The following is a 15,101-nucleotide window of genomic DNA, read 5'->3' on the forward strand; positions in this document are numbered from 1 at the left end:
GCGCATACGTTCTTATTATACCTCGGTGAGAGCATAGCGCCACCTGGTGTAGTCAATGATGTGTATAAAATCATCTTGGCACTCCTCAATTGTACCAAATATTTTGGAAGCTATAGAAAGTAATTTATTAATGTCTACATTCGTTTTTGACACGTTTATTCTATTACAGACACCTTAATGCATACTGTTAAATTATCTTATGTGTGCTAAACATAAAAATGAATGAAAAAGTATTAAAGTATTTTTTTGAGAGTACTAATGTTAATGTCCCCACTACAACAACAACAAAAAAATTAAAAACATGTAATATGTCCTTGAAACATTTAATTGAAATGCTGTAGAATACGGCCGACTGGTGGCCAATATGGCCGACTGGTGGCTTCAAAGCCTCTCAATGGCCAATAAATAACAAATAGCAATCTAAGGTTTATATACGTCATTGGGTGTAGCAGAGTGAATTTGTCTGTGAGCTGACAGATTTTGCATAATGTATATACAATATTCTGTAGACCTACTAAAGCAAATAGTAGGCCTTGCTAAAGCAATTATTTTCTGGCTAAAGGCAGTTCCAGGATAAAGTTTAAACCCAAATAAATTACAATAAATCATTTCAAGATGTGGAAAGGTTTTAAAAGAAAGACCTATATTATTGAATATTTTTTTTTGGGGGGGGGGATCATGGTGTTTTAAACAGCTCACTGTTATTGTAAAGCAGCCCAAAGCCCTCCTCAAAAAAGTAAAGTTTAACTTAGACTTTACTCTGGCTAAATCAACACAGATCTCTCTCTCTCTCTCTACCATGTTAACCAAACATCTTGCATAAGTTTTGGACACAAACATGAAGGCTCTTCTAATATGGGCTGTTTTGCTATACTTTTACAAACTCCTTAAGACAGGTGACTGCGCTTCAACACAGTAAGTTTCCCACAGTAAACATTATCATAATTGTTTAGGAGACTTTGCTTAACCTAAATGAAAAATAGATGTGTTTGATTGACAGATCCAAAAGGACCACCATATGATAATGTTTACTCTTTCCACTGTACATCCTCCTACATGTTTTCTGTATTTTATTTAAAGTAGAATTGAAGTGATCATTGGCATGAAGTTGACATCATTGACATGATTTAAGGAATTCACATTCACAAGAATTCATGAGATGACAGGATAAATCTAAACCCATGTATTTGCTATAATACAGAACTGTAATGAATTACAAACTATATGAATCTGTGAAGGATAACACTTCAATTTGGTCAATTTGCCTTTGGCTCAACTTAGTCCAAGCCAAACATTTTGACTATGTTAGCCCACACAGCTTCAAGGATGCACTTTCATGCTAGGTTTAAGACCTCATATTTAAGCTTATAGAGACCCCAACTGGTGTATAGAATAATCTCAAAATGATCTACTTTGGTTTAGATACAAGCATCATGAAACCTGTAACCCAATAAATTAATTTGACTTGGTGAAATCTTTTTTTTTTTTTTTTTACAAACTTGCTTACCACTTTTTCCATGTGGTTTATTCCTTCACAGACTCCATGAAATGATGTCCTCTTCCTAAATATTTGGTCAAATTATTAATTTTGTGTATGGTTTCCTAGAAACAAGGGTGGCTCAACTTACCTCACTCTCCTCTACATCTCAATAGTCTAGTGACCTCTCCTCATCTCCTTTCCTATGTGCAGATGAAGAGGAGACGAGGAAAGGAAGTCACATAAGACTATTGAGACCTAGCCTATTTTTCCTTTGTCTTTCACAGTGACCAAGTACTCTCAATCCAAGTCACAACACATCAACAAGCAGATATTGTGAGGAACATATCCAGCCAATATGAGGTACAATAATGATGTGATAATAAACTAATAATTATCTTCTGTTTAAAAAAAACGTTTCACTTCACTGGTCTTAAACCAAGAACATTGTGCCAATTACTATTTTTGTTTCTGTACTAGGTTACGGTGTGTTGTTTTCAGACTTCATATTACTCACAATTAGGATACATTCTTTAAAGTTTATTCATGCATTTGTGTGTGTATGAACATGTGTGTTTGTGTGTGTCTCCCAGACAGTTTTGTGGTCACCTGCTTCACCTGAGTACATCGGAGCACACACTGAGGTGCACCTATTTGTTCCTGCCAACAACTTGGGGACTGTCACAGACCTGCTGCAGACACACCACCTAACACACCAGTATGTCATGTGATTAATACTCATATTTTAGTGACACTAGCAACGTTAACACAACACCTAACTGCCTCATCAAGAAGTTCAGTTTTATTGGCTTAATGGCTAAGGTGTTGGGTTTACAGTAGCAAGAGCTTGAGTTCAAGCCCCGGTTTGGACTACCAGCCGACTTCGCTTTAACTTCAATATTGATTTTCTTATGTTATGCCCATATTAAGGTCATATCCATGATATTGAATAAGCTATCAGTATTATGAAATGCATATAGAATGTTTTAAATAGTTCAGAGAAATCCCCAAGAGCAAGAATGTGTGTTTGTTTCAGAGTGCTACTGGACAACACAAAGGAACTGATCGAGATGCAGACCAGGAATGAATCATCGGACCCTAGAAGCAGTGCATCTTATTATGAGAGATACCATTCTCTGGAGGACGTAAGATACCGGATTGTGTCATGTCATTACCTAATGTTATTAACATAACCATAATGTAATGTAACATTAACATAATCTCAATGTAACATCCCATTAACATTACTTTAAAGTCACAACCTTTTCTGGGCCCGTATTCATACAGCGTCTCAGTGTAAGAGTGCTGATCTAGGATCATTATGATGCCTTTTAGATAATAATGAATAACGTTGTATGGCCAGGGGCAGCTAGTCCTAGATCAGTTCTACTACTGTGAAACACTTTATGAATACAAGGCCCTGGTCATTTGTGGTCCCAGCTGCTAGATATCAAGTATGTATTTATTATCAAAATGTTAACATGCTGTCTCTTTTATAGATATACTATTGGATCAACAAGACTGCCCAGGAACACCCAGACATGGTCAAAGCCATCCTGATTGGCTCATCATATGAAAAACGCCCACTTTACGTTCTCAAGGTTCCCCAAGCTGTCTTTTTAGCAATGATTTATACACTTATTATATTTTTAAGTAATGTCATTGTCATAGTCAGTTTATACAAGCGACAGTCACATCCTCATCATCTGATCAAATGATTGCATTTCTCTGATGTCTTTTTCAGTTGTCTGGACGACAAGAGAGAGCTGAAAAGAGAGCAATATGGATTGACTGTGGCATTCATGCTAGAGAGTGGATCTCCCCAGCTTTCTGCCTGTGGTTTGTGCAATATGTCAGTACCTTGTTCCTAAAATCCCGATTCTCTACCAACTTATACTCTATCTATTCTGATAGGCCATACTGTATACATATTTGGTTATATAGCATCTTCATAACTCATTGGTTATGAAGTACGATTGATAATGTTTATGATGGCTCTGGAATTGTATTAGCTCGTATTGATCACTATTTTGATTTGGAACATAGACAGCTATATTAAACTGTTGACTCTTCCTTGTGCCCTTTCCTCAGTCCTTGAATTTCTATAATCAAAACAATGACATCACTGAGATGCTGAACAGTATGGACATCTATGTGCTGCCTGTCATGAACCCGGATGGATACAAGTACACATGGACAACGGTAAAGAATAAGACAATTAATAAGAAATTGAGTCAGTGGTTGCGTTCCGGGACGACAACATTGCAGACGTGGTATTGACCAATAGTTGTGTGCCACCTCATCGACTGTGCAGTCGTGCGTCAGATTGCTATATGATGTGGTTAGCTCATATGATAAACACCGATCCAGTGAGATCTGGCATGAGTCTGCAATGTCAGTCTGGAATGCTGCCAGTGCCTTCAAATATGTCAATCTGAGCTACACAAAAATTGTAATCTCTACGGGCACTGTGCATCATATGGACATACTTAGTGCATATGAATGATCTATGAGCCAAGATCCATGATCTAACAAATAAATCATTTTTAACACACAGATCCATTCCACTCACTCCTAAACAACTCAACTTTGTTCTGCATAATGTATATACAGATTGTCATAGATTTTATATTTTGTGAGTTTACGTCAGTGTACGTTTTATGAGTATATGGCAGTAGGCTATATGTTTTGAGTGGATACAGTATGTCAGTATTTGTTTTGTGATTATACTGTGTGTGTGTGCTCCTTTATTTGACCAGAACCGAATGTGGAGAAAGAATCGTTCCTCGAGCAAGGAAAGCAACTGTGTTGGAACCGACCTCAATAGAAACTTTGACGCAAACTGGTGCAGTAAGTCTGAAATGGAAACTGAACTGGCAGCTTGAGGGCTACTGGTCTCTGATCCCACATACAAACTACTGCCGTTGTTCCCTTGAGCAAAACTGTTATCCCTAAAATTGCTCTCCATCCAGGGGCGTTGCACAGCAACTGACTCTGTGTCGCTCAACGTGTGTGTGTGTGTGTGTGTGTGTGTGTGTGTGTGTGTGTGTGTGTGTGTGTGTGTGTGTGTGTGTTTTTCTGGGGCTGTTGGGAATAAGGCAGAAGATGACTTTGCGTTCTAACCAAATGGAAAATAAAAGCTCTATTATATTCCCTCTGCAGCAAAGGGAGCTTCCAACAGGCCCTGTGATGAGATATACTGCGGCCAGTTCCCAGAGTCGGAGCCTGAGGCAGAAGCCGTGGCTAACTTCTTGCGCAGCCATAAAGACTCGGTAAAGCTCTATCTCTCCATCCATTCCTATGGTCAGATGCTGCTCTTCCCATACTCCTGCTCCAATGAGGAGGTGCCTAACCACGCCGAGTTGGTGAGTTGATGGGAGAGATGAATGGGCGGATGAAACCTAGGGATCACATATTAGGCATTCATTTTTAGTTTATAAAGGTGTTTGTAAGAAGCTAATTAGGCCAATATTCTGTATAATTAGCCATTTATTAAGCCTTTTCAGTGTTTTCCTATTCACACAAACAATAAATGGCTAATAGTACCTGAAATGGCATAAGTTGCTACTTATAAATGCCTATATGGTGATCCATATACTGGTTTTTGAACAGTCAGTAAATATCATTACCCCAAAAAATGCTACCCTCCCCTGGTATTGGTAATGGTGAGAGGTTAGCATGTCTTGTGGGTGTCTTTGTGCCTCTAACTTTCTCAATCATCATTATTCACGATTTATTCAGGCTTATCCGTAATTATGGTAATCAAGTGTTCAGAAATATATTATTCTTATTTACAATCAAAGTGACTCCAAAATGACACTACATTATTTACCATTATTTTCTATTGGGCACAAAATAATCTTTAACGCATCCCACAAGTGTGTAAAGTCTATAGCTTGACCAAGTCATTTCGTGCTGGGAATTTGGGACCAAATACTAAGCTTTTGTATAAGGGCACAAGGCGAGACCCAAATGCAGACACAGGAGGCAGGTGGTTGAGCTCTGATATTTATTATACCATAAGGGGTAGGCAAAAGACAGGTCGGGGACAGGCGAGAGTTCATAAACCAGGTCACAGTCCAAACAGTACCAGGCGATAGGCAGGCTCGAGGTCAGGACAGGCAGGGGTTCAGTGAACAGGTCCAAGTCCAAACAGTACAAGGGGATAGGCAGGCTCGAGGTCAGAACAGACAGAGTGGTCAGGCAGGCGGATACGGCGTCAGGACAGGCAAGGGTCAAAATCCAGGAGGGCTAGGAAAAAACAGAGACTGGGGAAAAATAGGCGCTAGGAGAACCGCTGGTTGACTTAGCAAAACAAGACGAACTGGCACAGAGAGACAGGAAACACAGGGATAATAAATACACCGGGACTAATGGGGAAAACAGGAGACACCTGGAGGTGGGTGGAGACAATCACAGACAGGTGAAACAGATCAGGGCTTGACATTTTGACTACTTTAATACACATAAGTGAATTTGTCCAAAACTTTTGGTTCCCTAAACTATGTACAAAAAGTGCTGTAATTACCCTCAAATTAAAGGTGACAGTCTGCACTTTAACATCATAGTCATTGTATCATTTCAAATCCAAAGTGCTGGAGTACAGAGCCAAAACAGCAAAAAATGTGTCACTGTCCAAATACTTTTGGACCTCACTGTATATAATCAACAACAAAAAAATGTACTTTATTTTTTTAATTAACTGTGTTCCATTGTTTTTTTTAACAGTTTGAGCTTGTACAGGAGGCAGCCATGAAAATCAGAAGATACTACAGGAACAACTACAAATATGGCGCATCAGCAAATACAATATGTGAGTCAGTCTTCATCAGAGTTGGGGTCAATTCCATTTTATATTTTGTCAACTTAGGAAGCATTGGAATGAATTAATTGACCCCAACCCTGGTCTCCATCAAAAACAACATTGTGATACTCACATAATTTTGTCTGTATCACATAGGTTGGAGAGGCAGGCAGCAAGGTTCAGACAACCCCCCACTGTTGCAAACCAAATGATGGCTAGAAGCATGGGGAAATAATGTTTAGATGCTTTTTTCCAGTGGAGATTATGTTTATGAATTGCCTGGCTGGGCTGTGGGACAGTGGATGCACATTGATAATTCAAACAGAAATGTTAACAGGCATTACCCGGGAATTATTGTGAATAACACCTGGCTATCAGCATCCAGGATTCAAATATACCGTCTAATACAACCTGGTCTCAGAGCATTTCGTATTATTCTGTATGTAAATCCGTTAGTATGATATGTTACTTTTCGTATAGTATGTATTAATTTGTGGATGTCCATCACCCAATTCATATAATATGTTACGAATTACAATTCGTATTACACTAAACAAAATTATAAACGTAACAATTTCAAAGATTTTACTCAGGTACAGTTTCTATAAGGAAATCAGTCATTGTAAATCAATTCATTAGGCCCTAGTCTATGGATGACTGGGAATACAGATATGCATCTGTTGGTCACAGATACCTTAAACAAAAAAAAGGTAGGGGCATAGATCAGAAAACCAGTCAGCATCTGGTGTGACCACCATTTGCCTCATGCAGCGCAACACATCTCCTTCACATAGAGTTGATCAGGCTATTGATTGTGGCCTGTGGAATATTGTCCCACTCCTCTTCAAAGGCTGTGCGAAGTTGCTGGATATTGGCAGGAACTGGAATGCACTGTCGTAGAAGTCGATGGGGGACATGTCTGGTGAGTACGCAGGCCATGGAAAAACTGGGACATTTTCAGCTTCCAGGAATTGTGTACAGATCCTTCCGACATTGGTACGTGCATTATCATCCTGAAACTTGAGGTGATGGTGATGGATAAATGGCACGACAATGGGCCTCAGGATCTCGTCACGGTATCTCTGTGCATTCAAACTGCCATAGATAAAATGCAATTGTGTTCATTGTCCGTAGCTTATTCCTGCCCATACCATAACCCCACCATGGGGCACTCTGTTTACAACGTTGACGTCATCAATCTGCTCGCCCACACGGTGCCATACACGCTGTCTGCCATCTGCCCAGTACAGTTGAAACCGGGATTGATCCGTGAAGAGCACACTTCTCCAGTGTGCCAGTGGCCATCGAAGGTGAGCACTTGCCCACTGAAGTCAGTTAAGACGCCAAACTGCAGTCAGGTCAAAACCCTGGTGAGGACGACAAGTATGCAGATGAGCTTCCCTGAGACGGTTTCTGACAGTTTGTCCAGAAAATCTTTGGTTGTGCAAACCCACAGTTTTATCAGCTGTCCAGGTGGCTGGTCTCAAACGATTCCGCAGGTGAAGAAGCTGGACGTGGAGGTCTTGGGCAGACGTGGTTATATGTAGTCTGGGGTTGTGAGGCCGGTTGGACGTACTGTCAAATTCTCTAAAACGACATTGAAGGCGGGTTATGATAGAGAAATGAACATTCAATTCTCTAGCAACAACTCTGGTGGACATTCCTGCAGTCAGCATGCCAATTGCACGCTCCCTCAAAGCACTCCCTCAAAACTTGAGACATCTGTGGCATTGTGTCTTGTGACAAAACTGCACACTTTAGAGTGGACTTTTATTGTCCCCAGCACAAGGTACACCTTTGTAATAATTATGCTGTTTAATCAGCTTCTTGATATGCCACATATGTCAGGTGGATGGATTATCTTGGCAAAGGATAAATGCTCATTAACATGGATATAAACATTTGTGCACACAATTTTAGAGAAATAAGCTTTTTTTTGCGTATGGAAAAATTCTGGGATCTTTTATTTCAGCTCATGAAACAGGTGACGAATAGTTTACATGTTGTGTTTATCTTTTGTTCAGTTTATACAATACCAGTCAAAAGTTTGGACACACCAACTCATTCAAGGGTTTTTCAAGGGCTAGGCCCTTTTTCACTATTTTCTGCATTGTATAACAACAGTGAAGACATGAAAACTATGAAATAACATATATGGAATCATGTAGGAACCAAAAAAGTATTCAACAAATCTAAATATATTTTAGATTCTTCAAAGTAACCACCCTTTGTCTTGATGACAGCTTTGTGCACTCTTGGCATTCTCTCAACCAGCTTCACCTGGAATGCTTTTCCAAAAGTCTTTAAGGAGTTCTCACATATGCTGAGCACTTGTTGGCTGCTTTTCCTTCACTCTGCAGTCCAACTCATCCCAAACCATCTCAATTAGGTTGAGGTCAGGTGATTGTGGAGGCCAGGTCATCTGATGCAGCACTCCATCACTCTCCTTCTTGGTCAAATAGCCCTTACACAGCCTGGAGGTGTGTTTTGGGTCATTGTCCTGTTGAAAAACAAATCATAGTCCCACTAAGCGCAAACCAGATGGGATGGCGTATCGCTGCAGAATGCTGTGGTAGCCATGCTGGTTAAGTGTGCCTTGAATTCTAAATAAATCATAGTGTCACCAGCAAATCACCATCACACCTCCTCCTCCATGCTTCACCGTGGGAACCACACATGCGGAGATCATCTGTTCACCTACTCTGCGTCTCACAAAGACACGGCGGTTGGAACCAAAAATCTCAAATTTGGACTCAGCAGACCAAAGGATGGATTTCCACTGGTCCATTGTTCATTTTTCTTGGCCCAAACAATTTTCTTCTTCTTATTGGTGGCCTTTAGTAATGGTTTCTTTGCAGCAATTCGACCATGAAGGCCTGATTCACACAGTCTCCTCTGAACAGTTGATGTTGAGATGCGTTTGTTACTTGAACTCTGTGAAGCATTTATTTGGGCTGCAATCTGAGGTGCAAGTTAACTCTACTGAACTTATCCTCTGCAGCTGCACCAGAGGTAACTCTGGGTCTTCCTTTCATGTGGCGGTCCTCATGAGAGCCAGTTTCATCATAGCGCTTGATGGTTTTTGCGACTGCACAACCTTCATGTCTTAAAGTAATGATGGACTGTCGTTTCTCTTTACTTATTTGAGCTGTTCTTGCCATAATATGGACTTGGTCTTTTACCAAATAGGGCTGTCTTCTGTATACAACCCCTACCTTTTCACAGCATAACTGATTGGCTCAAACGCATTAAGGAGGAAAGAAATTCCACAAATTAACAAGGCACAACAATTAATTGAAATGCATTCCAGGTGACTACCTCATGAAGCTGGTTGAGAGAATGCCAAGAGTGTGCAAACCTGTCATCAAGGCAAAGGGTGGCTACTTTGAAGAATCTCAAATCTCAAATATATTTAGATTTGTTAAACACTTTTTGTTACTACATGATTCCATATGTGTTATTTCATAGTTTTGATGTCTTCACTATTATTCTGCAATGTAGAAAATAGTAAAAAATAAAGATAGACCCTTGTATGAGTAGGTGTGTCCAAACCTTTGACTGATACTGTATGTTACAAATTTGCAAAAGGTACAATATATTACGAATGTACAAATGTACAACATTTTTTGATTTAGGTTGAGGTTAGAGTTAGGGGAAGGGTTAGCTAACATGCTAAGTAGTTGCAAAGTAGCAAAAACGTAGTAAGTAGTTGAAAAGTTTGTCATTAGCTAAAAATGCTAAAGATCCCCATGATGAGATTCAAACTCGCAACCTTTTGGTTGCTAGATGTTCGCGTTGCACGCCCACCAATCCACCCTGACTAACCATTCTACTTTCGTTTTTACATTAAGCAACCATTGCTCTTATGTAACCATACCAAATGCAACATATCATACTAATTTGAGTGTCCCGGATTTACATTTACTATGTTACGAATAGTCTATGAGACCAGGCTGTTTCAATGAAATGCTGACAATTGCTTTGTAAAGCTGTTATTATTTATTGCTTTATAAACAGTCACTACAAAACAAGTTAAATTCCTTGTTCTTCCTTCGTCCTTCTACAGACTTAGCCCCTGGAGGTTCTGACGACTGGGCCTACAACCTGGGCATCCAATACTCCTTCACCTTTGAGCTGGAAGACCGTGGTCGATATGGTTTCCTCCTACCGCCATCATTAATCTCCAAGGCCTGCAATGAAGCCCTCCTCGCTCTTAAGAGTATCGCTCTCAGAGTCATTCAGAAAACACAACCCCAACCCTAACACGGAACTCAAACCGGCTGCGCGCGTGCGCCATCGTGCATAAATGTATTTTGTCCCCCCACACCGAACGCTATCATGACACGCAGGTTAAAATATCAAAACAAACTCTAAACCAATTATATTAATTTGGGGACAGGTCAAAAGCATTAAACATGTACATCTAGCTTGCACTTGCTAGCTAATTTGTCCTATTTAGCTAGCTTGCTGTTGCTAGCTAATTTGTCCTGGGATATAAACATTGAGTTGTTATTTTACCTGAAATGCACAAGGTCCTCTACTCCGACAATTAATCCACATACCAAATTGTTTCTAGTCATTTCTCCTCCTTCCAGGCTTTTTCCTTCTCTTGACTTTATAATGCGATTGGCAACTTTCATAAATTAGGTGCATTACCGCCACTGACCTCGTTCGTCTTTCAGTCACCCACGTGGGTATAACCAATGAGATGGCACGTGGGTACCTGCTTCTATAAACCAATGAGATGGGAGAGGCAGGACTTGCATCTCGATCTGCGTCAGAAATAGAACTGAAATAGAATTTTAGCCCTTGGCAAAGCAGATGCTCGTTAGCACGCGCAAGCAATGTGGGTGCAATAATTGAATAACATAGATTTCTACATTTATTTTGCAACGCTCGCGCATGCGACGACAGCAGTGTAGTCAGCCTGTAACCCTTTATGCCCCTGAGAAGTTGGCTGTGTATACCTGAGCAGTTTCACGTCTGATTTGGTCCAAAGTAATCCCTTTTATCAAAGTATGTTTTGTGTGCGTGTCTGTCAAACATGATTGTAAATTGTATCATCATTTTTTTTGTTTTTAAGGAGTGGGGCAGTCCCAATCATTACATAATGAGTTGTTTGTTGGAGGAGAGGAAAGACGGGGGAGAGAGTGCTGAAATAGCAGTGGGTCTGATTCGAACCCATGCAGCTGCACGTTTGTGTTCCATGGGCAGCGGCTTAGACCACTAGGCAAGCCTAGTGTCACCCTAGCACAGCATTCATGTTTTTGTAGTAAGTAATCATAGACACTAATGAAATCTTTCTTTCAATTCCTTATTTGTTTTATTCCAACTGTATATCCTCCTACAGTTTTGAATCTTAAAACTATAATTATGTTGACAGTTCTCTGTGTGTAGGCTTCTAATGGTGTAACAAGATGAATATTCCAACAGAAAACAATAATGACATTAGATATTTAAATGTTGTTGTTTTGGCCTTTTTGAGAATGCCAATTTTTTCACTGGCTTCCCTTTAGTTTGAAGCATGGCTAGAAAACGTACCATCATTGCACTGCTATGGTGACACACACATCTCAGAAAAATCTTCACACAGATGTCATTGTCATATACAGACCGTATAGATAGAAAAAAGACCCCTTTATGCCATTGTTGGCTGGTCACATGTGCAAGCCGAGCTGTCAAAACCGTGGTCAATCCATATGTGTCACTTCACTGTGTCCTATTAATAAATATTGACTTCAATTCTTCAATTGCATGTTTAAAGCTACGATGCACTGTGGGAAACTAAGGTTGGCAGGAGTCACAAGATGATCAGAGTGTGTTGATTTCCTGTTCATTGTAGTTGAAGATGTAAACTAGTTCACAATAAATCACACACAGACTAGAGCAGTGCAGGGAACATACACTACATGACCAAAAGTATGTGGACAATATACTATATATACAAAATAATGGACACCCCTTCAAATTAGTGGATTTGGCTATTTCAGCGACACCCGTTGATGACCAGTGTATAAATCGAACACACAACCATGCAATCTCCATAGACAAACATTGGCAGTAGAATGGCCTTAATGAAGAGCTCAGTGAATTTCAATGTGGCATCGTCATAGGATGCCACCTTTCCTACAAGTCAGTTCAAATTTCTGCTAGAGCTGCCCCGGTCAACTACACTGCTCATAAAAATAAAGGGAAAACTTAAACAACACAATGTAACTCCAAGTCAATCACACTTCTGTGAAATCAAACTGTCCACTTAGGAAGCAACACTGATTGACAATCAATTTCACATGCTGTTGTGCAAATGGAATAGACAACAGGTGGAAATGATAGGCAATTAGCAAGACACCTCCAATAAAGGAGTGGTTCTGCAGGTGGTGACCACAGACCACTTCTCAGTTCCTATGCTTCCTGGCTGATGTTTTGGTCACTTTTGAGTGCTGGCGGTGCTTTCACTCTAGTGGTAGCATGAGACGGAATCTACAACCCACACAAGTGGCCCAGGTAGTGCAGCTCATCCAGGATGGTACATCAATGCGAGCTGTGGCAAGAAGGTTTGCTGTGTCTGTCAGCGTAGTGTCCAGAGCATGGAGGCGCTACCAGGAGACAGGCCAGTACATCAGGAGACGTGGAGGAGGCCGAGAGAGGGCAACAACCCAGCAGCAGGACCGCTACCTCCGCCTTTGTGCAAGGAGGAGCAGGAGGAGCACTGCCAGAGCCTTGCAAAATGACCTCCAGCAGGCCACAAATGTGCATGTGTCTGCTCAAACGGTCAGAAACAGACTCCATGAGGGTGGTATGAGGGCCCGACGTCCACAGGTGGGGGTTGTGCTTACAGCCCAACACCGTGCAGGACGTTTGGCATTTGCCAGAGAACACCAAGATTGGCAAATTCGCCACTGGCGCCCTGTGCTCTTCACAGATGAAAGCAGGTTCACACTGAGCACATGTGACAGACGTGACAGAGTCTGGAGACGCCATGGAGAATGTTCTGCTGCCTGCAACATCCTCCAGCATGACCAGTGTGGCGGTGGGTCAGTCATGGTGTGGGGTGGCATTTCTTTGGGGGGGCCGCACAGCCCTCCATGTGCTCGCCAGAGGTAGCCTGACTGCCATTAGGTACCGAGATGAGATCCTCAGACCCCTTGTGAGACCATATGCTGGTGCGGTTGGCCCTGGGTTCCTCCTAATACAAGACAATGCTAGACCTCATGTGGCTGGAGTGTGTCAGCAGTTCCTGCAAGAGGAAGGCATTGATGCTATGGACTGGCCCGCCCGTTCCCCAGACCTAAATCCAATTGCGCACATCTGGGACATCATGTCTCGCTCCATCCACCAACAGACTGTCCAGGAGTTGGCGGATGCTTTAGTCCAGGTCTGGGAGGAGATCCCTCAGGAGACCATCCGCCACCTCATCAGGAGCATGCCCAGGCGTTGTAGGGAGGTCATACAGGCACGTGGAGGCCACACACACACTACTGAGCCTAATTTTGACTTGTTTTAAGGACATTACATCCAATTTGGATCAGCCTGTAGTGTGGTTTTCCACTTTAATTTTGAGTGTGACTCCAAATCCAGACCTCCATGGGTTGATAAATTGGATTTCCATTGATTATTTTTGTGTGATTTTGTTGTCAGCACATTCAACTATGTAAAGAAAAAAGTATTTAATAAGATTATTTCATTCATTCAGATCTAGGATGTGTTATTTTAGTGTTCCCTTTATTTTTTTGAGCAGTGTATAAGGGCTATTATTGTGAAGTGGAAATGTCTAGGAGCAACAATGGCTCAGCCGCAAAGTGGTAGGCCACACAAGCTCACAGAACGGTACCGCCGAGTGCTGAAGCGCGTAGGGCGTAAAAATCGACTGTTCTCGATTTACATGGCCGAGCAGCTGCACACAAGCCTAAGATCACCATGCGCAATGCGAAGTGTTGGCTGGAGTGGTGTAAAGCTCACCGCCATTGGACTCTGGAGCAGTGGAAACGGACACATCTGGATTTGGCTGATGCCTGGAGAACGCTACCTGCCCGAATGCATAGTGCCAACTGGAAATTTTGGTGGAGGAGGAATAATGATCTGGGGTGGTTTTTCATGGTTCAGGCTAGGCCCCTTAGTTCCTGTGAAGGGAACTCTTAACACTACAGCATACAATGGCATTCTAGACGATACGGTGCTTCCAACTTTGCGGCAACAGTTTGGGGAAGGCCCTTTCCTGTTTCAGCATGACAATGCCCCCGTGCACAAAGCGAGGTCCATACAGAAATGGTTTGTTGAGATAGGTGTGGAAGAACTTGGCTGGCCTGCACAGAGCCCTGACCTCAACCCAATCAAATACCTTTGGGATTAATTGGAACTCCGACTGCGAGCCAGGCCTAATCGCCCAACATCAGTGCCTGACGTCACTAATGCTCTTGTGGCTGAATGAAAGCAAGTCCCTCAGCAATGTTCCAACATCTAGTGGAAAGCCTTCCCAGAAGAGTGGTGGCTGTTTTCGCAGCAAAGGGGGGACCAACTCCATATTAATGCCCATGATTTTGGAATGAGATGTTCGAAAAGCAGGTGTCCACATACTTTTTGTCATGTAGTCTATGTCAAAGCAAGAACCTTGAAGCCCAGCAAGAAGGTTAGAGCTGGTGCTCATCATTCAGGTAACAATACAAACACACACATCAAATCTCTTACCAGAAGAAAATAAATACAAATTCTCAGAGCTTGACACAAAAAAAGACACAAAGATGAGGTTGCAAGAGAAGAAAATGTCTGTCAGACTGATGTTATTGCTGCAATGTGTGCCTCAGTATATTTTCGTTTGGTGGA

The 15,101-nt window shown here is 41.6% G+C and overlaps 1 protein-coding gene across 1 annotated transcript; it reads left to right on the forward strand.

Annotated features, from left to right (window-relative positions):
* The first annotated feature begins 782 nt into the window (after positions 1 to 782).
* Positions 783 to 10,623, forward strand: cpb2 (carboxypeptidase B2 (plasma)). Its single transcript, XM_029756296.1, has 11 exons — positions 783 to 915; positions 1,765 to 1,840; positions 2,071 to 2,195; positions 2,514 to 2,622; positions 2,977 to 3,078; positions 3,222 to 3,329; positions 3,569 to 3,679; positions 4,237 to 4,327; positions 4,640 to 4,842; positions 6,206 to 6,290; positions 10,348 to 10,623. Exons 1-11 carry the CDS (start codon positions 839 to 841, stop codon positions 10,542 to 10,544), a joined length of 1,284 nt encoding a protein of 427 aa, XP_029612156.1. The 5' UTR covers positions 783 to 838; the 3' UTR covers positions 10,545 to 10,623.
* Positions 10,624 to 15,101: the final 4,478 nt, after the last annotated feature.

The sequence above is a fragment of the Salmo trutta genome, chromosome 6 (genome assembly GCF_901001165.1).
Source record: "Salmo trutta chromosome 6, fSalTru1.1, whole genome shotgun sequence".
Classification (NCBI taxonomy): Eukaryota; Metazoa; Chordata; class Actinopteri; order Salmoniformes; family Salmonidae; genus Salmo; species Salmo trutta.